A 26,457-nucleotide genomic window follows, 5' to 3' on the forward strand; every position below is an offset into this window, starting at 1 on the left:
GTCACGGGGCACAGAGGTAGAGACCTTCTAAGGTGAAGGGTATAATATCTTTATAATTTAAGTTTTGGGTTTTAGTCAGGGGCGTCGATCCATTTTTCAGATGGGGGGGGATACTCATGAGTCAACGTTCCAAAGTTGCTTATTTTATTTTATTTTTGCACATCCGGAATTATTGGGGGGGGGGGCAAAACGATATTTTTGCCCCCCCCAATATTTTCATTGGTGGGGCGATCGCCCCCCCTCCTGCCCCCCCCCCCCGATCGACGACACTGGTTTTAATATTCACGAAAACAACAATGCTTTAATTTTCCCTCATTTTTTTTTTGTTGGGGGGGCAGTAATTAAGTTTTAGTGACTTTTTTTCTTCTGCTATCCTATTCTGCGAGTGAATGTTACATTACTGTTGTAGAGCTGCAATCATAGTTTAGCACAATTGAAAGCACGTATTTCAGACATAAGATCGATGTTCTTCTTGATCCTGCACTGTGATTCGGAGATCGGTGCTAGCAAGAGGTGGTCCAAAAGTTAGGGATGAAATGAATGATGTGCTCATTATGTAGATGACATTCGATCATACACAAACAACAAAATAACAGAAGGGATAACATTCATGAAAAACGCGATGACACCAAAAACTTACAGATAACATGGATAAAAAGATGGTTTTGTATTTACAACCCAAAACTTGGAAAAATTGGGTTTTGTACCGATCACCTCCGAAGGTCCGTATACATGGTATAGTGAGTCGTGACATGGTAATGCACTTATGTGTCATATTAAGGCTGATGAGTTGGTCAGTATCTTAGACTAGAAATCACAAGAACAGTTAAATCATGTATTTTTTTCAAGTGGGCTAGCTGATCTTTGAACTTGGTTTTCTTTCTTCTTTCTTTCTTTTTTTTATAGAAACGGCACGCTGTATACATATCCGACTCTGCGTAGTTCTCGTACGTGAAATTGCGATCAGATGGGTCGACCACATGAAATAAAATTAAAATAAGTGGTTTAAGGAGCCAAAAATGGAGGAGGTCGAATCCGGGGGTCGAATATGGCGAATGGAGCAAAGTTCTACAAAAAAAGCAAGAGAGCGAAGCGGGCGAAAACTGGCATTATTCATACCAAAATCTATTTTTCACTCTTAAAACAAATCAATCAAATTGACTAGACCAGTAGTCAGCTGGGTGACACTGTGACATATTCTAGTAAAAATGACTGTGTTTTAGTAAAAAAACGACTAGAAAATAGTCAAATATGACTAGAACGGTTGCACCCAGCTGACCATATTGATTAGCCAGTTTGGATGGATTTGTTTTTAGAGTGTTTGGATATAGATTTTTACAAAATATGCAGAAAACAAAGTATTTCACACATTTCCTATCCTATCCTTTCCTTCTCCTCCCTTCCCTTTCCCTTTATCCTTTTCTTTTTTGGCTGTGAAACTTTTGGACGTCATGGCCCCCCAAGTGCCCCCGACTGTACGTCATTGATTAAAAGCCATGCTGTTAGAGAAAACTCTTTGACCATGACTCATGACGACGCGAAGCTAATTCCTCTGTATAGACCTGTATCAAAGTGACTATAATTCTAGAAAAAAAGACCGGAAAGGTGATTTTGTGTCTCATAAATTCCAAAAGCAATTATTTTACAAAATAATGTTTATCCAAACGAAACTAGCATTGTACCAAAAAGTCGTAATCAGTAGACCACGACCATTGCTCCAATATTTCTGATATATAGTCCCTAACACATCTAGTGCAGTGGTATCACCAAATAATATTTCAAGCCTCCATAGGTGTAGTGATAATTTTTTATTTTTTAAACAAATTTTTACCTGTCTGTTTTTCTGATTTCTCTTGTCCCACTAAAATCTATTTTCCATCTGGGTTGGATTCCATTTTAATCTGTGTGACTTGAATTGGTCAGCATGAATCAGGAGCTGGCGGGGCCGAGGGCCGAATGTCATCAGACACTGGGGGAGAAAGGAAGTAAATGCCCTTTTTACACAGGATTTTCTTAACCCCGGACTATCGCTAACCCCGTAAGAGTTTCTAGGATTTCTGGCGTTTTACCATCAATCTCCGATGAAATATGGTTACGTAACTCTCTTAGGCCCCTGCTATAATAAAGAGGAGGAGCTGGGGGTGACGTCAATTAAGCTCAAAATCTATAATTAAACCCCATAATAGTAAGGAGAATGAAATCCTTGCAACAAAACTGACAAATGAAAGAATAAGGTTGGGGAATATATACGAGAATTGAATGCAGAGATCACCAAATGCGACCAACTTAATCGCGTTATGTTCTCTAGGACATTATATTTTACTCAAATCTCTTTATATATGCAATGATATACATGTACATGTTGTTTGCATGTGTGGGCATGTAATAGAGGTTTCACAAAATACATAATGAACAAAGAAGTTGTATGGCATCGGAATTAGGAAGTTTTTCAGTGAGTACACATGAGAGAGTTATCATTGTGTGCACATCACAATATTGGTCGCATTGCTAACATAGCAAGGGAATATGAGGATTCTCCATAGCATTATTTATCTCGATAACTTTCTTGTTTGTCTAATTATTGTTCTCAATCAATTTCATTGATCATGTTCTTTGATATATATTTTTTTATTCACACTAGTTCACTCGAGTTAACTTGTTTCTTGTTTTCCTTTCATAATTATGGACCATTCTACACAAGGGATTAACTAAAAAAAGTGAGGAAGAAAGACATTTCCTATCAGACAGAAAAACGGCTACTGATAGGGTATTTGTCATCAGGAAAAATTAAGAATAAAATGGAACCATAAAAGGGTTTAAGAACTTTTTTTGTAAGGAATATAAACACATAATGTATCAAAGAAAAAAAAAGATATTTTATGAGGGTGAACCTTAGCGATCATTGGATATGTTTTATTGCCATATAATTTGACTAAAAGTTGTAAAAACAATGAAAGAAGGAAAAATCCGATGTACAATATAACCGGCGTATTGGAATATCAGAATTCTTAATCAAAGGGATGCTCCGGGCTGAAAATATTTATGATAGATAGAGTAAAATTCACAGAGCAAAATGCTGAAAATTTGATCAAAATCGGAGAACAAATAATGAAGTTATTGTAATTCAAAGATTTGCATTATTCCGTTGAAACAGTTCTAAGTAAGTCTTCATAAATATTCATTAGGTGGGCTGATGATGTCATATCCCCAATTGTTTTTTTTATTATTATATAAAATGAGGTTTATTCAAAAAAATTCTACCAAGAACGAAAACGATTGGATTGGCAACTGATTAAGTGCATTAGTCATTTATTGCTTCTACTTATTTCATCATAATGGAGGCACACCATTTACACATTTGTTAAAAAAATAAATTATGATTTCATGTAATAACATAAGAAAAGGGAAAGTGAGGATGTGACATCATCAGCCCAACTAATGAACTTTTTTTACTGGAATAATGCAAACCTTCAAATTCAATAACTTCGTTATTTGTTATCTGATTTTGATGAAATTTTCAGCATTTTGCTCTGTGAATTTTACTCGATCAATTAGGTATCAACATTTTCTTCAGTCCGGAGTATTCCTTTTATACTAGTAAAACTCTCCTTGCATTGCCGGCAAGGGCGGAAATCTTTCCCCAACTGGTATAGGGGGACCAGGGGCTGGAAAATTTGCCAAGCAAAAAAAAAAGGTTATCCTAAATGTAAGGTCATCTCGTCCAAAATACATGTTTTATTTCGATTTTGAATGATGTTGTATTTCTTTCCATCATACAGCACCAAAAATAGTAGGGGGACATTTGATATTGTGTCCCCCTACTATTTTGATTTAGGGAGGGGCGGGGGTGGGGGCGTCCCACTGGGATTTGCGCCCATTTATTGCCGGTGGAAGTATGGAGTGATGATGATGAGGAGGAGGAGGAGGAGAATGATGATGATTATGGTGATGATGAGGATGATGATGATATGATATTAGCGATGAAGATATACTTTCCTCCCCTTAATTTTTAAGCATCGCCATATGGCGATCGTGTGATGACATTGTTACGGCAATGTTGAGTTAAAACAGTGACTTTGCTTAATAACACTTCTCCTTTTACTCTCTACTAGAAATTACGTCTTTCTTACGTAAAATAAAGGTATACTTCTTGTAACTATATAAGTTTAAGTTCTTTTATACCTAAGCTTTCACCATGAATACATTGGAACGCGGAAATATCAAAACCTCGTAGAGCGTGTAACTTCCTTCTTGTCGTAACGCGCCTCTTTCTTCATTAGGTGACGCGGTTTGATCTTTGTAAACGCCCCTATTACACACAAAATTATTTTGAAGAAAATAAAAATAATATTTTAATTGATGGTTGCTGGATTACCGTAAGTGAGTATATTACGTATGATTCTCCTGAACTCTATTATAAATATTCTGCTCAGCAAGTAACAGATCAGTCTGCAAAGAGAACTTTCTATTCAAGCGCGGAGGAAGATCAGCTATGTCACGTCTAGAATGAATCATTGTTTACACGTTTTGAGTGGCAGGCTAGGCGGGGCTTCGTGGGATCCATATACCACTTATTTCAGAATCACAGGTTCGGGGGATGGAATAAAATTGATAGATGTCGAAGTGAGCGGGCTCACTAGTCGTCATTTCTAGAAAGAAGTCTTGATTTTCGAAAGATTGTAAGAGTCAGAGATTTAACATTATGGAGAAACTTGTAGCAATATTAGCGGTGATCGTTGTAGCAAATGCAGATGTTTATATGCACAACCCAAGGTAAGTTATTCATTAAGTGTGTAGTTATTGACTATAGTCTATAGGCCTACCTGTGTTAATGTAGTAGAAGAGTTGTCCCGACCCCGTACCGTACTGACGCGTAGGTCAACTTCAGTTGCACACTACATGTATCGACACACAGTTCATAGGTTTCAACTAGGTCAATTATAAGTTTATATGTCAGGGGAAAATGTATTCTAAATTTTTCTAAATTCCTATAAAGAATATAGGCCTAGACCCTATTCAAAGTTACATGTTAAAGTTAAACTTTGCCATAATAATCAACACTTTGATTGTGGGCATCAGCGGAAAGACGAGACAACATGAACATATGATTTAACATGATTGTAGATCTATCATTTTACAGTTTAAGGGGGTATGTCAGTCTTAATTTCCTGATGTATGTAGCATATCCATGTATGTATATCACATTTCTATAAAGTATGATGTAAAAAACCAAATATATAGTTCTCAATTCAAATGCCCCTTCTTTTCCTTAGCTTAAAAAAAAAAGCTTATTGTCAGTAAAAACTTTGACTTTATGTTTCTGAAATACAGTATGACCCTGTCTTTTGCCAGAGAGTGAAGAAAAAACTTTATCAAATTATCTCTGGTATAGGACCTGGGTAAATTATACCTTCTCTATTTTGTATGGAATAAAGATGACTTATATTTTGTATTGATTATTTAGTGTTTATTGATTACACTGTTGATTAACCTGTCAAATGAGTATATTTCGTTTAAAACTGTCAAAGCCAACTGCTCAGGGTTCATATGAAGTAATTATTATGCAAATGAATTTACCAGGAAATAAGATCTGAAGCACTGGTCCTCAGTTTTCATACTTCTATTGAACTTTGGCCGTGTTTATGCTTCCACTTTTCAGGCCAGAATCAGCGTTACCATACGTGATTAGTCCAAAACACGGTTGCGTTCATGCTTGCTTTCATTTAAACTACGTTTTAGAACACTGATCGTAAACTTACAAATAGGTGCGTTTCTAAACGTCGTTTGACCAGAAGAAGGCTTTCTGGGGGAAGTATATGTATAAACACGACCGCAATCATCAAAGTGTTTAAATGACGTCATTTGGTACATGCTTTCGGTGAGATGAAAATCCGTGGCCAAATGGTCGCATGGTTCTAGTAGGGAGTTACCTTCATGGAATTATCTCTCAACTCCCTGGTTCTAATAATGACAAATGTACATTTACATGTTTGATTATCAAGTTAAGTACTATCACTATTACTATTCCTTTAATTTGTCATCACGATGAATGTTGAGGGATTTAAAAAAAAAACGAAATGAGTTATGATGAGGAGACATCACTGAGCTGAAAGCCCCAGTAGCATAAAGAAATAGATGTCTTATCATTTTCTTATGTACTTGTCTTTAATATTCTGTATTCTATCTTACTATTATCCTCAACATGGTGAAAATTCTATAGCTATGTCAAGTAGCTCCATGCAATTACTAAGGTTCGAATATTGTTTGAAGTTAAAATAATAGTCGACGATAACAACACTCTGAAAAAAACTTTTCGAAAAAGGGCATGCCCAATTTGACCTCCCTTTGAAGCTCAACGAAAATTACGATGCAAAGCCAGCTGGAGATTGCGATTTCGCCTCTGAAAAATTAAGCATAAACAGCACCTCCAGAACCACATTTGCGATCAGCGTTCTGAAACGACATTCAAAAACGCTGATTCTGTCTACGCAATGGAAATAAACACACCCTTTGAGTAATGAATGCGTTAAAGGGGTACTCCAGGCTGAAAATATGGTTTTAAGTTAACTATATCATTTCTCACTTGATTGTTTAGGTCACATGCCCTGATATAAAAGCATGCATGCGGCTGTTTTGTTGGACTTTACAAGACAGTTCTTGATCTCCAAATAATCTAACTTCATGTATAGGTTTCAATTTAAATGTTTTTTGGTTTGTTTTAATTTCAGGGGAAGCAACAACAGACTTGATGAAAATGGAAGAGAAAGAAACAATGGAAATAGGTGAGGTATTGATAGTTGAAATAGTTTGCTTTGAGATATATCAGACAATATTTTATTTTGTTAATTACCATTACTTAGGCCTGGCTCACACCTTAGTGTATTGGGCTTGTATTCAGCTGCAGATTGCCTAAACGCAGACAGAGAAAGTGAAATGCAAGGCAATAAGCTAATATGAGGTGCAATACTCAGTCTTACATAATGGCTCTGCATTCTAGCTCATTAATTTGAACTTTTTTCAAACATCTGCAACCTAACTTAAAGGGGAAGTTCACCCTGAAGAAAACTTTGTTGTAAAAAAAGCAGAAAAAATAGTAAAAATTTTTGGTGAGGGTTTGAGGAAAATCCGTTAAAGCGTAAGAAAGTTATTAAAGTTAAAAGTTTTGGATTTTTGATGTCATAAACGAGCAGCTGCCCCATGTGTTATGTAATATAAAATGCATGAATTTCAAATTTTGTATGGTTCCTGATGACTTGATTTTGTTTTCTATTCATGATCGGGTGTGAAATGATTTGTCTATTGATATACAAAAGGTACAGTGAAATCCATTTTCAATTTTCTGAGAAAATGGTATTTCATTGATTTTTTTACCATTCGCTATGTAGGAATACTGCTCGCATATGACGTCACAAATCAAATAATTGAAATTCTAATAACTTTTTTATTATTTGATGATTTTTTTCTCAAACCTTCGGCAATATGTTTAATTATTTTTCTGCTATTTTTACGATAAACTTTTTGTCAGGGTGAACTTCCCTTTTAACTAAATGCAACCAATATCCATATGAGAAAAGACAACTGGCAACAAGTAAATGCGAGCAAGGATGCATGAAGAAAAGCAACCATGAACATCAATGAGTGACTTGTAAGCTTTAAAAGGATAATCCAGGTTTTTAAATGATGGAATTTGAACAGATAAATTAAAATCAGACAAACAAAACACTGATAATTTCAGCAAAATTGGACAAGGAATACTTTAGACCCCATTCTCATTACCTTCCTAAAAATAGTTTACTGAAAACTACATGTAGTTTAATGTTATGAGAACTCTCGCAGCTGTCTTGGATGCGATCTTCTAAACCAGTTCAGAAAACCACCTTGCAACACTATTCAGGAAGCGGTCTTGTGTTGCGATTACAAATTTCATACGAGATCGGTCATCCCACTGAGAGTATTTACGGTACTTAGCAACAAGACCACTTTACATGGAGTGGTTTTGAAAACCACTTTCAGGTGATCAGATGGGAATGCTTGCAAAACGATCTACTAGACTGGTTTTGTGAACTGGTTTCCAGTAAACTGGTTTCAGAAGTATAATGAGAATGGGGTCAATGTTCTGACATTTTGATGCTTTGTGAAGCATTTCTTTAAAGCATGTCTTCATGAATATACAATGAGCAAGCTGATTATGTCATATCCCCCTTATTCTTTTGTATTTGATTATTTAGCTATTATATTTTGATATTCATTCAAATTTTGTTCACCAAGAATGAAAAATTGGATTTCATGTGAATTAATATGTAAGAATTTCATTGCTGTAACTTATTGTGTAAGAGGGAATGAAATAATTAATATTTCAATAAGAAAAGGGAAAGTATGGACATGACGGCATCAGCCTACCTAATGAATATTTATGACGCCGTTCATATTAACTATAATCACAAAATATTGCTTAACTTTGGAATTAAATAAATCCATGTTTTGTTATCAGATTTTGATGAAATTTCTTTGTTTACCTTATCTATTCAGATATAATTATTTTCAGCTCAGAGTACCACTTTAACGCAGCATTAGTGCTTGCTTTACCTTAAATTTCCTCGCTTTACTGCTTGCAAATTTGTATGAGCTGCAACAAACTTTTAGACAACAGTATGATTACAACTGAATACTTTGCTGCATATACCTTGCTGCGTATCGCTGTTTTCGGCTAACTCAGCAATATGCAGCTTCAAATGCAAAGGTGTGATCCAGGCTTTAAACCATGGAATGTATGTCATCTATCACCATGTCTGTAATTAAATTTTATCTGTTCTGTTTCACTAATTTTATTTTATTTTGAAACATGTTTAATGACACAAAATGTTAACTATCAGATATAAGAAGAATATTTTTTATCAGTAGAGATTTCAGAATCCATACCAGTAGTCCTTAGTTTCCATTTTGAGTTTTATTTCAATAACATATATTGTAAAGTTATTGTACATATAAAGAGACTACTTCAGTACTGTTAATATAAAGATAGAGTGACCCTATATCATGCTTCTATGTATAATAATATGGTTTCCCCGAACAAATGGAAATTATCATTTTAGAACACAAGAAAACACTCACTTATTTCCCAGAAAACAGAAAACTTCAAACAACAGTTTGAACAATGTTTGCTCTTAAATTTTGTTTTCACTAGTATTTATTTTGTATTTTCACAGAATGTTTGACTCACAAAACAACAACAGAGGGGGCTACAATGTAGGCAGTTTGTATTACACAGCCGGATCCGTTCTGCCAATTGAATGGTAGGGAATAGAAGTCTTTTATATAAATTTATATTTCACTTCATTGTATTAAAAAAAAATGCAATATTAATGATGATATTGATATTAATCATATTAATTTGAAACACTTGCTACAAGGGGTTGATCATGATTATAACCATAAGGGTGTAGAACTTACAAACCACAGAAATTATAGATGGGGCCATTTTATTGATCACTTCCTTTCATGGTCAATCCAAATATAGGCCTACAATGTATAGCAACACTCATTTTATAGTATGCCAAGAATGTGATCTCATCGTAATTATTTTAGTCAAACAATGCATTTTGAAAATTAGCTGATGAGTAATCTTAGTTATTATGGTGAGTATGTTGCATGGATCATGGAGGTAAAAAATGATGGAGTGCCATCTCACTCATTTCCTTTTAATTAAATATGTCAGGCATATGTTTCCATTTATTGGATTTTTCTTACAGACAAAAGATTCCTCTTAATTTGCTTATGTAATGATAATTACTGCCTCTGGTCTGATATTCTGAGGAGACACATTGCCAAATTTGTATGGGGAAAGCAAGAATAGATATTATTTGGAACAATTTATATGGCTTGTTTGCTTACTCCTTATTTCACGTTATTCATGAACTTGATCTTGATGAAGTAATCATTGCTAAGTAATTGTGAAGTAAATTGTTATCACGCAGTCGTGCACCATTGAGTTTGACTTTAATCGGTGCGAATGCACGCATCGACATGTGCTGCACGGAGCCTTGCTGCGCATAATACAATGTAGCACTGCTCAAATGCCTTGTATAATGATCGCAAGAAAGGATTTGTAATCTATTAGAGTTATGGCCATGGTAATGATCAGAAAATGAAATTATAGATAAGAGTGATTTCATATCACATATGAACTCATCATCATATCATAATCGGTACATGTAATCCATATTGATATTATAATCTACCAAATAAAGTCGCCAAGTTTCTCATGAATTCCCTTTCAGATACACTCTGACTCAATACAAATACAAACCTTTCTCTCCTGGGAAAAAGGCCATCGGCAAAATGTGAAAGATAGAGACCAGATTCATGTGCTAAGTGAATGCTCTATAGAATCACTTAATGAAGGGCGCTACACTTGGCGTCATGACAACATCCTATTGTATTTGGCCGAATCTATACAAGAAGGCATAAACTCATTGGTGGATGTCATAATGTACACAGACTGGTTGAAATGGACAAAGAAAGGAATATCCATAATCCCTTTAGAATGCACACACACCAATCTCATACCAGATATCTGCATATTTGGAAGAACACAACGGAACTTTGCATACTTGAATTATCAGTCCCTGATTTTAAATCCATTCAGTATGCCCCCCCTTTACTATATAGTGACAGGATATAGAAACCAATGGATATTCAGTGGTAAATTCCTTCCTTTGGAAATTGGCTCTAGAGGTCACATCTCACTGGATAAATGAAACAAGTCTGAAGCAGCTTTTGACGGAAACTGGGAGTCCTGTCCTGTCCATCTCAAACGATTTTTAAAGAACATATAAAAACTGACTACATGTACATTGTGTTGTCCTTTGTAATTTACTACTCAAAGAAAAAAAAGAAAATTTATGCAGATTTGCCAATGAAGTGATGAGTAAAAAAAAGTTTCCCATTGTTGACCCCTTTTTTTTAGATTAAAGTACTAACACTACAGAGCCTGACTTTAAACCAAATGAGGATTTAAACACTTTATTTTTTTTTATTTCAGGACAAACCAACATAGCTGTGGAGACCCAAATTGTCACTGTGAGATTGTATTGCAATACATGTGTGGTGATTGGGTCAGGGACGGGACTACTACCTCGTGAGTGTGATTCATATCTAATTAATGTTATCTAGTCAATCTAGGTTATTTTCAAAACTAAAGTTTAAAGTAATTTGTTTCTAAACTAGTTTTAGTTTTTCTTCTCTTTCCCTCTCCATTTCGTTTAAGTACCCAAGCATAAATGTGAAAGGTGTCTTTACCCTAAATTGCTCCCTCTAAGTACTTGAGCAAAAATAACTTTACCCTAAATTGCTCCCTCTAAGTATCCAAGCATAAATGTGAAAGGTGTCTTTACCCTAAATTGCTCCCTCTAAGTACTTGAGCAAAAATAACTTTAACCTAAATTGCTCCCTCTAAGTACCCAAGCATAAATATGAAAGGTGTCTTTACCCTAAATTGCCTTCAATTAAATGTTTACCTTTTTAATACACTACAGCCTATGGGCTTCATTAATAGCCTTATACACCTAAATTTCAATTCTTGTATTGTTACTTGTAGTACATGTATATTAAGAGTTGTATTTCACCTTTGTTAGTTGAATTGATTTAGTTTCATATACATACATGTATGGACCTGTTTTCATATTCAGTTCCTGAAGATGATCTTGAAAATTTGAACTCTTATAACTTACAACTCTTGGGTTTTATTTCTGTTATTTTTCTGAAAAAAAATGTTTTAAATGATTGGTATACTAGTATCTTGATGCCCTTCTTTTTTACTAAAACAGTATTATGCTCCTTGCATATTCTTAGTTTTTATTTCCACATGCAATGCTTTAAAACTTTATTTTCTTAAAGAAGCTTTATTTGACTTGTATTTTGTATATTCCTAATGGAATTTAGATTTTTAACGTATTGTATTCTCTTGGAGTTTGGATAGAATGGGGTCTAATAAATTATACAAATATTATGTTTTTCAAATAATTAAAAATAGAATTATGAAAATAGAACAGAACTATAAAGGGATTTGAAATAGGTTTGAATAATTTTCAATGAAATGAAAAAAATGAAACTTCACTACAAGAGTCACATCTGTAAAGCTTTTTTTTTTAATAATGGATTTTATGCATGCAAATTTAGGCTAAGCTAGCTTTTTAACTTTTCTCCTTTCATAATAGAACTATTCCAGAGAATCCCAACCAATGCGCTAATTATGATTGTAATACTGACATCCAATATGGGATGAACGAAAACTTTGATTACTACCTCAACTGTAAGATTCGCCAACGCCAAGATAACCTCTTTACAGCTGATCAGGTAAGTAACTTTCATTTGGTCAAAAGTAATCTTCTTTGATCTTCAAATTGGCAAAACTCATTGACTTCTGTTTGTTTTCATCATTTGAAAACAAGGGAAGTATGGATGTAGCATGAATCAAAATAAATGAGTGAAGAATGCATTTACTGAAGGTTGTCAATTTTCTTTTTTTCAAACAGTGATTTTGTTTTCGTTCATTGCCAAATGAACGAAAACAAAGAGTGGTAGTTATTAGTCAAAGTTTAAAAGTTTTTATTCAGGAATAATTTTCCATGTTGTAATAGGAATGGTATCATTTTAGTTAGAACATTTTTCTCTTATCAAATTCTATATGTAATGACTAGTAGTCGGGATAATGAGAAACCACAAATGTGCCTCACGAACACACTGATCCTCTCTATTTGTTAACAATATTCCATTGTGTTCGGTCTTGTGCCCACACAAAATTACTCATATTTTGTCTCCTTTGCATGAATGGGAAATAACAATTGAGATCTACATGTAAATCCCAATTGTGTTCAGCCTCCCTATTGCAATCATTTGCATGAACCAGTCATACAAAGTAATTTGATTAATTTGACCCACGCCTCAATTCAGGACTTATGGGAATTCTTTCAGTCATATTCAGTTAAACATGTCTGTAAAACAATTTCGCTACATAACAGCAGTGTAGAAACAGTATAAAGGTGATTATGATATATATGTATATTTGGATGACATTTTGTAAGAAATTAACAGCAGTGGAAACTTCAAACTCTGACATGAAGAGTGAAAGGACATCTTTTGTTTTATAGACCAAAGTAGTATGAAGGTGACATTCTGCATCCTTTTTTTAGAAGTGTTCCAATATCTGAGAATGGTGGTTTGGCATCAAATTTTGTATAGCTCCGCAGCTAATGTTGAGCCTTGATTTCACAGAGGAGAGGAGTTATACAATTCTTACTCATCTCATGGTTTATGTTTTGGTCTCCCATAGAACCTAAATGGAGAGACAGCAAGATATACTAGACAGAATCCACAAGGAACTAGAAGGGGGTATGAATGTCCAGAAGAGAGGGATCATTACCCCTACTGGGGTCCTACACCATGGATGGTAAGTGGTAGGGAAGAGGGCTGGGTTATATGGGTGAGATCATTACCCCTACTGGGGTCCTACACCATGGATGGTAAGTGGTAGGGAGGAGGGGTGGGTTATATGGGTGAGGTCACTTCCCCTACTGGGGTCCTACACCATGGATGGTAAGTGGTAGATGTAGAGAAGAGTTGTATGGAGGGGGGGGGAGAGTTATATGGGTGAGAAAATAACCCCTACTGTGGTCCTACACCATGGATGGTAAGTGGAAGGGGGGGGGTATATGGGTGAGGTCATTACCCCTACTGTAGTCCTACACCATGGATGGTAAGTTTTAGATTATAGAGAACTGTAGTGTATAGGTATGGAAAGAAGTCATTCTTGAATTCTTTACCCCTATTCAGTAGTAAAATGGTAGTGTATTTATCGGTCATTAAGGTAGTAGGTATGGAAAGGATAATATATACATGTAGAGCAGCCAGGAGCTGAGGGGCATTACATACTTTTTTTCATTCACAATGAATGAATAAGCATAAATAATTCATAAAATATGAATTAAGTACCATCGTCCAAATTTTTATCATGATCGCTTGATCCGTGGCCGAGATATTAAGGGGGGATAATCCCTTCCCCCCTCCCCCGAAGTGACAAGAATTTTTAGTGTATACATATCCATGATGATTTAATGTTATATGTTCCTATTTCTACTTTTTATTAATTGTGTCAAATTAACTTAAGATTCATATTTATGTTTATTTTAGATTCTTTTTCATTTGAACCCTCTTTTGAATGACATTGATGTTCTCATTTGAAATACTGTGTTGTATCGTACCTTTCATGCATAAAGGACATTGCTGTTTTTACAAATGAACCTGAGCGATGTGAATACTACCAAGCAGAGAGTCAGAACGTGAAATCTAGATGGGCTTGTGATCTTCCCTTCTCCTATTTACAAGAAAACAGGAATGCTAATCGTAACAAACCAGTCATCCCCATCACACAAGAAGCCTGTGAGGTATGATCAAAGACATCTTAAAGCCTGTCTAAAGCTTTGCTATAGGGTCAGTCATATGAGTTGCTCTCAAATATCATCTAGCATTCCCACATTACAAAAGTGCAGTGATCATGGAATGTCTATCAGCTTTTAGAATGCTAATTTGGAATTCTTTCAGCTGTTAGAATCTAACGCCCCCTCTTATTGATGTTTTTATTTATTTTATTCAAATAGCCCGACAGGCATTAATAGGCTTTAGACAAAGATTATGTCCTGAAACTTTCAGCCCATTTCATGTTTGAGAAAGGATTTCATATAAATAAAACAAAGATTTGCAGGTATTTTACTTTGATTGGGTACCCAATCAGGTAATGTAAAATCTATGAATTTATCCAATAAAACACATTTTAATTTGTATCCTTCATATAAACCATTCATATAATCTAGTTATGAATGGGCATAGTGACATGCACTCTTGGAAATTTTACCAAAACTGAAGATATGCTTGATCGCTCATGCTTCTTTATGTTCTTGAGAATTATTTAGAACCTACTTGGATGTCAAAAGAAAACATTCCTCATTGTTAGCTTCACTTGAGGTTGTACCCGTACTGCAGTAGAGGAGAACTCATTGTCCAGCTAGCTTTTCTACCAGAATGTGGCTTATATATTTTTTTCAATTTATACTTATAAACACTTTGGAATTGATTTCATTGGATTATGTTCAAACCCATCTTCATATTGTTATTACAACTGATATTATATTTGAATGGTGATGAATGTGTATTGGTAGGATGTGAAGGTCAATGGGATTAGATTGGAACGTGTGCACTGATAAACATCAGTTCCCTGGCCAGGATACTCCCCAGGGAGTGGAGATGGTTCACTCTACGTGTGGGACAGTGATGTAGCTATGACCAGGGTAATAATAATTACAATGTAAAGCACTTATGGGGCGTTGCAAGAGACTTGCGATCAATCGCAACTCGCAAGTCTATTTTCAGTCCCGGAATATATCAAATTTCTTGCAATTAATTGTAACTTCGTGACTGATTGCCAATCTGTACCTTGAAACAAGGAGTGTAATGTGATTTGATACAGCTATAATGGATCTATTGATTTTAAAATTGCAACAGAAAATTTGCGATTGATTGCAAATATTTTCTTGCAACACCCCCTCAGTAACCAACGTATGAAGCACTATATATATATGTAACTATTATTATTTGATATGATTACAGGCGGTAGAGATAGAGAACCCCGCAGGTGGCAATGCCACCCGTGGTGTTTGGAGGGAATACCCATCATTCAACATCTCGGCTCCAGTTTGCAGAGAAAACCATTGGAGTAGAGATAATCATCTTGGTAACGGAGTCAATGGACAACCAAACACGTTTAACTGGACCATACCAAACACTATCCATGAAAGTTGTGCATTACGTCTCAGGTAATTGACATTATTTGACTGGTATAAGTTCATGGAACAAATGATCTCTCTTTTTTTTGTACCAGTAGATTGCTTTGTTTTTCACACGATTTATACTGGTATGCCTGTAATGTTCTACCAGTTTGGTAATACATCTTTGTGTACTTCTATTATAGGGATGGGGCAGTTATAAGGCTGTTTGTAATGTAATACAGGACTTTATTAGTGTATGGAATGCAAAAATGAAAATCCTCCTTTTTTTACATTTGAATAATAATACTGATAATCAACTTGTGCTCGAGGCACCAACTAACGTTATTGGCTGGCAGTAGCCCAACCGCCATGTTGACGGACAAGTGTTATAATGAATGAATGTTCCTGCCAGGAACATTCCCATTTGTTACAACGTGGTTGAATGTATAGCCTATATTGTGGATATATTTGTCTCATTTAGGCCCAATCTGTGACAAACATACCTTGCTATAATAATAACAATAATGACAATAGGCATTTGTATAGCACCATCTATCTAGAAACAATCTATCCTGAGGCACATTGTATTATTATCGATACCCTGGCTTTAGCTTGAGCTGCCTTTCAGCGTTTGCACATTCAAGGAATTAATTCCTGCCAGGTACCCATTCACCTCACTTGGGTCGAGTGCAGCACAATGTGGATAAATTTCTTGCTGAAGGAAAACATGCCATGGCTAGAATTCGAACCCACAACCCTCTGTTTGAAAGGCAGGAGTCAGAACCACTAGAACACGACATGCCCACAAAACGATATAACTAAAGGGTAGTTGGCATAAGAATAATTAAATATGGTCTCGTGTTGTCTACATTCCATGAAAAATCTTCTTGAGACAATATTCCACCTGTGTTTTCTATCTGATGTGACTGTCACTACCTTCATCATATCTTGAATTAGTTGGCAACGGTGGTTTGTTTTCGTATAACAGATCAATTTGTTTTTGTTTTTGCCAGATATAACATCTCTACTGGTGAATTTAATGGTTGGGATGGTTCTACAACAGCTGAATTGAATGCAGAAGGTAATAATCAGGCAAGCGCACTTGATGTTCATACAAGGTAAGTTTGTCTTTATATATTGCCTATGGGGTGGAATATGTTGAGCAAATTACAATAGTTACATTATTCAACTATTATCATTATTGAATGAAGGAAGAAGAAAAGCGACAAACAAAGATCTTAGGAAAATTACAAAGTTCATTGAAATTTTAGCTGCCATTGATTGTATGTCCAAGGCACTTCACAAACACAAGAAAAAAAAAATTGGTACAAAACTACTCCTCAGACATAAATAAAATCTTTCAACTAGTGTGCGGACAAACTTTGAAGCTTGTGATTCTCATACTCACCATGTCATCTGAAAAAATAATTAACAAAAATGATGTTTCTAACTTAGTCTAGAGAGTTCTAGATTCTTTTATTTGTCAATGTATGACTACAAAGAAATGTCATTGCAGGGATTGTATTTTTTAATCACCCTTATTAATTTCACTAAACAATTTTGTCAATTCAGGTATTGGATTTTGGACAAAGAACCAGCGGGGCTAGTTTTGTAATGTCAAGAAAAAATTTGTCTTAAACAAAACAGTTGGGGTGAGCCCTGCTGGTAGATTGTAATTAAGAGTGTCCTAGTAGAGAATGTGAGTAGAGATTTCTCTTTGATTTTTTTTGATAGGTATGGTTTAACTGCAGCGGAAGCAGAAGATAGGGGTTATGTCTTTGAGAATAACCCACAGGTTCAGATGTTCACAGACGCTGCTAATGGTGATAACTTTGAGCTACAACTTGCTATTAACACTGCTCAACTTGGCAGGACATTCCAAGACAGGTAAACTAACAACAAAAATATATTTCTATTGATATGAATTACTGAAAGCTTTTCACATATTGAAAAGTGACTCTTCAGTGACTTTTCTTATACATGAGCAATTTTTATTTCATAATGAAAAATAGAGATGACATGTTTACTCAGGTTCTTCCTTATTCATTAAACTCTCATACAATCTTGTGTAAAGGAGAGTCCACCATTTGCACGTTAAAAAACCTACTCCTCCTTTCGTAAAGAGTAGGGAAGTTATCCCAGGGAAGTAGTTAACGTATTAATTTATTACTGATAATTACACATTTATAATCCTGTTCCTTTGTAAAGTTGTGTTAGGATAATTTGTACTGTATTATAGTAACCTTTCCAGATTAACTGTCCGACACTTAAATGACACACATGTGTTGATAGTGTCGTTAAATTTTTATCTATCAATCAATCAATCAATCGATGAATGTTGTGTGGCCAGTTTATTGGGAATTTCACTTGAGATTAGACTTGTGAAATTTTCATCAATATTAATGTAAATGATGATAATGCTACATGTTATTTCATTAATTTTATTTTGTAAATTGTTATGGTTATATGAATTCGACAAGAACAGAAGACAAAGAACTCTTGACTGGTACATTCTTTTTAGTTGAAGATGTTGGGGTGTAGCTATGAAACCTTTGACTCCAGTTTCTGATAGGAGCTTTTAACCAACCCTCCCATCAGCACCCACTCCTGAGTAACAACAATACTCAATAGAGCTAGTTTTCTTTCAGTAAATATGTTGTTTGAAAGATAATTGTAATAATTAAGCTGTCTTCATACAATAAGTACTTATTACAAAATATTTCAATGATACATTTATATGTGAAAGAAGTCATTTATGTCATTTATTAATACATGATATTTTTTTTTATTCAGGTCTCACACCTTTGCAATTCGTCCTAAGCCAGCTAATGTCGGTGCTAACACTGTATATAATCTGAACGTTAGAGGGAAGAGAGGTAACATTGTTCAAGTCTTCCCTGCAGTGGAATACGACTTTGTTCCTAACAATTTGGAAATGTTGCCTGAAGATTTTGTTCACCCCCAGTAAGTACTGTAGTAATAGAGAAATGTTTGATGTGCTCGCAATCACTTAACTTTCCTTTAAAGAGCTAGAATGGTAGTGTTATTTCTTTAAAACGTATATATGTGACCAACCACCCCAATATTAATAACAAAATGCCCACAAAGAATTTTGAGATATAGATTGAGCTAAAAAAAGTACATTTTCATTCTTCCTTAATGATATTTCACTTGTCAAAATTGTTCAACAATAACTTAAACAAATACTTGAGTGAATGTAGATGAAATTCTTGGAGAGCTTCAAAAAATAAAGAGAAAAGGAAGTTTGGAGTCCAGGGCTCACTAAAAAATGAGATATGCACAGTCTGCAATCAGATCAAAACTTCCAAGCAGTTTGCAAAAAAGGGGTGTCAAAGAAACTCTTGTAAATTGTTTTCTATTCGACTTTGTGTAAACAAGACACCACCACATCCAAATCAAATCTTCCCCCTCCTCATGCCACAATCAAGCCCCTGAAGAAGACCTGTTAAAAGGATGAAAATGTTGTTATTAAAAGGAGAGTGAACCTACTTAATATGTCTTATCTTGTCATAACTGTACTGGATTAGCAGTTAAGAGTAACTGCAAAAACTGTAAGAGAATACTACAGAGTGGGTATCATGCATAAGTAATTACTGATGCATTGTCAGCTATGCATACATTAAATTTGCCATAGTCTGGTAATTACTTATGCATGGCAAATTCACAGGATGCATGGCTAGCCATGCGTCGGTATTTACTTATGCATGGTTGTAAAAAAAAATGATTTTTAAGCCAAAATATTCCACCATTCTATAAAACAAATGATACACAGGTTTGTTTGTGCATTGAGAGGAATAGTTAGCATGTGGTAGTCTAATTATGGAAACTAGTCTGAACCCACTCTGCTGCGCCTCATGTGTTTAACAGTTCCATAGTTACCATATGTTCACAAAGCATACCGATGCCCTCACATCTCTGCATCACATGTATACTTTACCTCAATGTGTATACTTCCTCTTATCTAGTTGTCACTCCACAAAATCTGTCTTCTTGACCATGTTACTCTGTCTTTTGCCATGTAGATGGACTGGATCCAACTCAAATCCAAACAACAATGATGGTCAGGGTCGCCAGGGTACTGATCGTAGCAACATTGCTTTGCTCAAGGAACAGAATTACCCAGAAGGCACCGGAGCTTATTATCAGCCTTTTGGTGTTAGTGGGCAATACGGTAACAGCTATCCTAAGAATCTAGCTGATACAACGTTCCTTGGCTTGGATGCTCAGACTCTAATCAACCTGGCTGTTCTTCAACCAGGTGAGTTATCCCAAAGTCTACAATTTTGTTTGTGGGCCATCGGTGAGGAACATGTGTGGGATCAACTATAGACTTGGTCCAGGTATACATTTAGGAGTGACAATGATTTGGTAACATATCTTGCGGTAACAATGTCCCTTAAGTTATTGCACAAATCAGAAGTTAGGTATGTAGTACATTTCTGATCTGGCAGTTGCAGATTTATGAACTTGACTGTGTGTAGTAGGCCGGAGTCAAATCGGGCAGTCCACTAGTGCCCATCCGATGTTGGTGGTCACTGATGGAAATTTTTCCTGACCGATGCGCCGCTAAAATAAAGAGATACATGTATATTAAGATTTAGGGACCGAAAATAGACTTGCAATTGAATTATCAACCAAGTTTCGGCCTACATTTTCTTACCTAGATCAGTATATAAAATATTTTTATACATATATGTATTTTGTAAAATTTCATAATATTGTCTAATATTGTCTACAAACCTTGGTTAAATAAGTATAGTTATGAGAATTATAATACAAAGTTTGATTTCTCAATCATTGGTCTGACTTATGCCATTGCATGTGTGCACAACCAGATTGTTCTTTTTGCAACCAACAAACATTAATGAAAGCATCACCTCTCAAAGTAAAAATGAGATCGCAAAAAAGAGAACAAAATGGCAGTGCACACTCACTGGGAATACAACTCTACTTGGTTGATAAGGCTTGGAAATAATCATGTGAAAAATTTGAGCGATCTAGATAAGGAAATATAGGCCTTAACTTGGTTGATAATTCATAGTCTTTGGGGACACAGTATTTCTTATTTATTTCTTTACTTTAGCAGTCCACTGTGCCCCACTGAAAAATCCTGGGTTGGCACTGGTCAAAAAAAAAAAACTGGATGACTCAGGTCTAGTGTCTAGTCTAGAATTTATCTAACTAATCTGTTTTGTTATATATTTCACATTCTCACTAAATTCACATGAATATCATTGAAATCACATCCCACTGCTGCCACCAAATAATCTCAAAATATATTTTTTTGCCTTTGATTAACTTATTAAAGTTGTTCATTGATTTTAGACCAATATGTCAAAGCCCGCCCAGTTCTGCTACCAAATAGTCTTGGAACAATGTGTTTGTTTTTATTACCTTTAGCTGTTCTTTAAGAATGCAAAGTGTTAGATTTGATAGAGTTAAGCTGAATGAATGCAAGTTGTTGAACTTGATAGAGTTTAGCTGAATGAATGCAAGGTATTGGACTTTATAGAGTTTAGGTGAATGAATACAAGGTGTTGGATTTGATAGTGTTTAGCTGAATGAATGCAAGGTGTTGGACTTGATAGAGTTTAGCCGAATGAATGCAAGGTGTTGGACTTCATAGAGTTAAAGTAAACACTAATGAGGAAAGTAAATTTCAAATTGGTATCATTTCTTCTTAGTTGAGTTTTCCAACACTGCAAGCATTCCCAAAACAACTCAGAGTCAGGTGTATCAATGAACTTGAGCTGTTTAGCCATCAAAATCGAGGCATGAGAAAACTGCACACAGTCACATAATGATACTGAGAGTAATGTTACTTATCAGTATATGCGTCAGAACTGTTGGTTTCTCAAAATGCTAATTGTCATTATTAAAACATTGTGCTGTGCAAGTTACCTTTCCAAATATCATTTGGCTCTGGACAGTTATAAGTATTGCCATATTACATCTCATCTCACAAGACTAGCAGTGGTTGACTCTTGACCTTTACCATCTTTACTTGCAGGTCAGTTTCGAGGGGAAATGTCTGAATTGGACGATGCCGGTACTTACTTTGATGCCAAGCCCCTCAAGGTGACAGAAACCGGTACATACCATTACATGTGCACAAGGAACAACAACTTCTCCAACCGTAGCCAGAAAGGACGCATGAAGGTTGGTGTTGAACAGACCCAGTACGTTTCTATTGGTTATACTGGAGGCAATGTATCTACCTCGCATAGGTGAGTTAATAATGTCATTGATTGATTGAGGGTGACACTACAGGGGGACTGGGGGTACCCTTCTGTGATTTTTATGATTAATCAAGTAATGAATAATGGGAGGAGAATAAGAAAAAATAATAGAGAGATAAAAGGAAGTAAGAAATATCTATACATTGGTTGTGTAATTACCCTCATTTGTATATCACCCCCTTCCTGTGGAGATCTCAGCCATAGTGTAATAATCACAACAAATCAGCACATGTAGTCGGCGTTCATCCAAATCGTCGTATCAGTCAATTTTGGTCAAAAAGTCGATTGTGAGAATTTTGCAGAAAGTGAAAGTACTAATTTCTGCGTGAAGTTAGAAGTCGGCTCTGAATTTTTAAATAAAGCCTCCAAAATTGTGATTCTTTTCTAGACACTGTGATTAGGATCGTTATCAACTGTACATAAAAAATAAGGGTATCAAATCTCACGAATTAAAAAATTGTCTTATTTTTAAATGGAAAATCATTGGCAAAATTTATTCAACTGTATTTTTATTCTCAAAAATAAAAATAATGATGCATTTATGGATCTTGGCTATAAACAGACTTTGCATTAGATATGTATATACATGAATTGACAGTTTAGAGCTTTTTCAGGTCTGACATTTACTTACGAAATTTTGGGTGACCTTCGAAACCACATACCCGGGCATTGCAAAGTTTGGTTAAAAATTTGTGTAAACAAATTGTCAATGTTCAATTGGAGCTATATAGCAATATATCTTTGTAGCATCACATTACTTTGTAACTGCAAAGGAAAGGTGTTATATCAAGTACTCTATTGATTGGATAATTATTTGAATTACCATAATTTTGTTTCTGTATGTAACTTGCAGTGAGCTGAAGTTTGGTCAAGGATCCCTTGATCATCTTGAAGACATCAAGGTAGTTGAATGGAATCCTCAGCAAGGTAAATGGGAGATAGAGCGTGTCAGTGGCTCAGCAGATGATATCCCTGGAGACAAGATTGAGAGCAACTTTATCACCATCTACCCAACCGGTCAAATCACCACCGCTGATCAGACCTTTACTCTACGCCTCTTCCTCAATGGATCCTCGTCTGATGTCATTGAGCTCTTCCGTAGTGACCCGCAGTCCTATACAACATGGGAGAAGGTGGACTATGCCAGAGAAGGTAATGCTCTAGCTGTGGAAACACAGATGGGTGGTACCTATGTGGCTACAGGATCTAGCAATGCTGGAAAGACTGCTGGTATTGTCATTGGATGTATAGCAGCAGCCGTCTTGATCATTGGTGGCGTCGTTTACTTCAGAATGCATCCAGAAAAGCTTTCAAACCTTACTAAATCTGGTCCAGTCTAACATCACGCCTTTATATCAGTGTAGATTCCTCCCTCATGCCTGAATATTACAAGACTCACAATGCATGTTTGTTTAACATGAAATACAAAGTCTTATTTGTAATATAGACGCATCTCCTCTGATGATATGTTGTTCTTAAGAAACTGGTGCCCTTTTTAAAAAAAAATTATTGGATTATCAATCATGTGTAATGATTGGATATAAGCAATATGTTGTGTTCAAAGCCTTTTCATCTGAATTAACCATGTTATATATCAGGAAATGATTAGATTTCATAATCCTGGAAAGCATTACCATAAAGAGATATAACTATAATAGTAGCGGTAAATAAGCACAGTAATTTAAAAGCTACACCATTGACGCATTACAAACTGAAGCATGCATTGTAACTTAAGGTATGTTTTATATATGTTGCTGATATTATCATGTGTTTATATTTAAGTAATTCAAGTTTTAAAGGGACATTGTAAATAAGATATATCTATCATTTTCATATAGTATATCATGTAATTCAGTTCTATCCTTGTATATCTTCTCTACTAGCCAGCTCTTTATCTTGTCAGCTTCCCCCTTTTATTTTTCATCCAAGTGACCTAAATGATCTAATTTCAGTTTTCAACGTAAGGGTTGATTACTGTCGTCAAGGATGGCTCGCTTCTGATGAATGGGGTCCACAATCCTTATACATGTAATTAATTTAATCTGTTTTGATATCAGATAATAATGTGCATTCTGAAAACCCAATTTTTCTCACTCTTTAGTTTAGCATCATTGCATTCAATTTCCAAAGTTGTTTGCCCTATTTGTGGTTTCAACACTACATATGAACATAATCAGCTTTTGGTTTCGTCATACTTGTTACACATGCCAAATTTAAATCTTTTTCAAACAAAACTATATTTCTTATAATTTTCACCCTTCCATGTGTAACCTCAACAAAATGTACTTCTGATAACAAATAAACATATCTAACCTTAAGGTTTTCCAAAAAAAAATTGTGTCAAACTGCATTTCTCACATATTTATGTATCCCTTATACTGGTGGTCATTAGTCCCATTGTGGTGGCTCCAATTGCAAGAAACAATAAATTATTATCACAATTTCTTTCTTGGTACAAAAATAATCTTAAATTGTAGTAAAGAGTTCACATACATTGCAGTTGTCTATTCAAATTGCATTTTGCCAATTCTAACACAGTGGGAGGAAAGTGCTATATACCATATTTATAACTTATTTTCAGGACAGATTTTTTTATTCTGATTCCAATATATTTCTTTTTAGTTGTAACATGTCTTATTTTTCAAGAAAAGTTTATACTAAATGTTGTTACTGGCAAGTCCATTGCACCAAATACTCTGTCTTTCATACAGGCATACATGCTTTCTTAACTGTCAAGTTTAAACAGACCAAACTCATCTTTTAGATGTGTTATAATTACTCATTTTGACTCCCTGAGTCTAAAAAAATATTTTATAAAAGAAACGATTTTGTGAGGTATTGATTTCATTGTGATTATCTTGGTGCCTCTTCTGCAATACAAATGTGTGTGATAACAAAAAGTACTATTATGATTATGATCTTGGCCCTGAAACATAAAGCTTAGTGATTGATGATAAGACCGATATGCAGGATTATTTTCATTAATTAATTCTCATTAATTGTAAAAATAAAAATATACAATCAATCATAAAGCTTTATGTTATTAGGCCCTGATTAACATGGCATTGATTTCTTTGTATATAAATGAATAAATTTAGTCATTTTGTTTGATTTACAATTGGTGGTATTTAATATTATGTTGTGAGTCGAAGGAAAATGGCCTAGTGGATTGATTTTGAAAAAGTAAATTGACCAAGAGGGGGGTAAAATATTACTGTAAAACTTCATGTATAAATCATAGCTTTTTTTTTTACAAATGCCCAAGAGGGAATTATCTAAATCTATACAATACTAGGCTTTTGCCTTTTTAAAGACAAAATTTTTGCTCGCTCGCCACTGTTATATAAATAATGGGGTTTTTCGGCACAGTGTTGACCATCCCGGAAAAAAGTTGGGAATCGCGCTATCAGAGTAGCATTTTCAATTTCTAAATGTTGGCAGGTGTGTTTGTGCATTTTAAGTTTGGTTAACATTATTAGAGCTAAAAGAGTTGATATGAAAACAGGAAGAATGTCAAGAATGTTGGCTGAATGTCAATGCAGGAATGTTGTCTTGTATTTTGCAATCCTGTGATTCTTAAGTCCTCTTCAGACATTATACAAGGAAAGCACAGTAAAAGGTGTAAAATTCAATGAGATATGACCATTAACAACAAATTAAAAGGAGGAGATGGGGTTTGCTCTGAAAAAGCAGACCAATCAAATTAAGCATTGTCCAGCATTGCAGGGACAAACAATGACATTCCATCACATTAAAGTGACATTATTAGGAATATCATTATGATATATAACATGATTCATGCAATGGTAATAGCTTTAGTCAGTAAGTTTTGACAAATTGAGACTTAAACCTTGTAATGGATACATAATAGGTAGATTTGTTTTGTATGTCCAAATACTAACAAATTATATGTTTCATATTGTCTGAATGAGGATTTTGAGGTAAACTGGATCGGAGATATGGAGTTATCTTGTCCGCTGGCCGGATGTTGAGACAGTTAAAAGGAAAGTTTATATTATCATGTTGGAATTTAAAAGAGAAGGAAATATATTTTTAAAGATTAACAGAAATGAAAGAAAAAAAATAAATGTTTGGATGATTTATTGAAAATTTAGGTAGTGTTATATCATTTTTAAATTGGAAGGAGAAAGACCAATGCAAGATAAATATCTGTTTTCATTCAAAGAAATTACTTAGTGGCTATAATTGAAGTTATATGATGGCTAATACAAAGGTTGATTGTATAAAAGGAAAAATTCATCATGTAATATTTCTCGCGGATTTTGTAATGTGTAGATGATTGTTTTTCTTTGCAAATAAATACATTTATATTTTTGCACTGATAATGATTTGTAAGTTTTATTAACTTGTATGTCAAC

General features: G+C 34.9%; 1 protein-coding gene across 1 annotated transcript; it reads left to right on the forward strand.

The window, feature by feature from the left end:
* The first annotated feature begins 4,554 nt into the window (after positions 1 to 4,554).
* Positions 4,555 to 26,422, forward strand: LOC121411576 (protein DD3-3-like). Its single transcript, XM_041604371.1, has 14 exons — positions 4,555 to 4,773; positions 6,729 to 6,782; positions 9,207 to 9,293; positions 11,042 to 11,137; positions 12,216 to 12,354; positions 13,331 to 13,447; positions 14,274 to 14,441; positions 15,661 to 15,866; positions 16,832 to 16,936; positions 17,553 to 17,705; positions 18,612 to 18,782; positions 19,862 to 20,097; positions 21,850 to 22,066; positions 22,932 to 26,422. Exons 1-14 carry the CDS (start codon positions 4,703 to 4,705, stop codon positions 23,416 to 23,418), a joined length of 2,307 nt encoding a protein of 768 aa, XP_041460305.1. The 5' UTR covers positions 4,555 to 4,702; the 3' UTR covers positions 23,419 to 26,422.
* The last annotated feature ends 35 nt before the right edge of the window (positions 26,423 to 26,457 follow it).

Source organism: Lytechinus variegatus, chromosome 3 (genome assembly GCF_018143015.1).
Source record: "Lytechinus variegatus isolate NC3 chromosome 3, Lvar_3.0, whole genome shotgun sequence".
NCBI classification, from domain to species: domain Eukaryota; kingdom Metazoa; phylum Echinodermata; class Echinoidea; order Temnopleuroida; family Toxopneustidae; genus Lytechinus; species Lytechinus variegatus.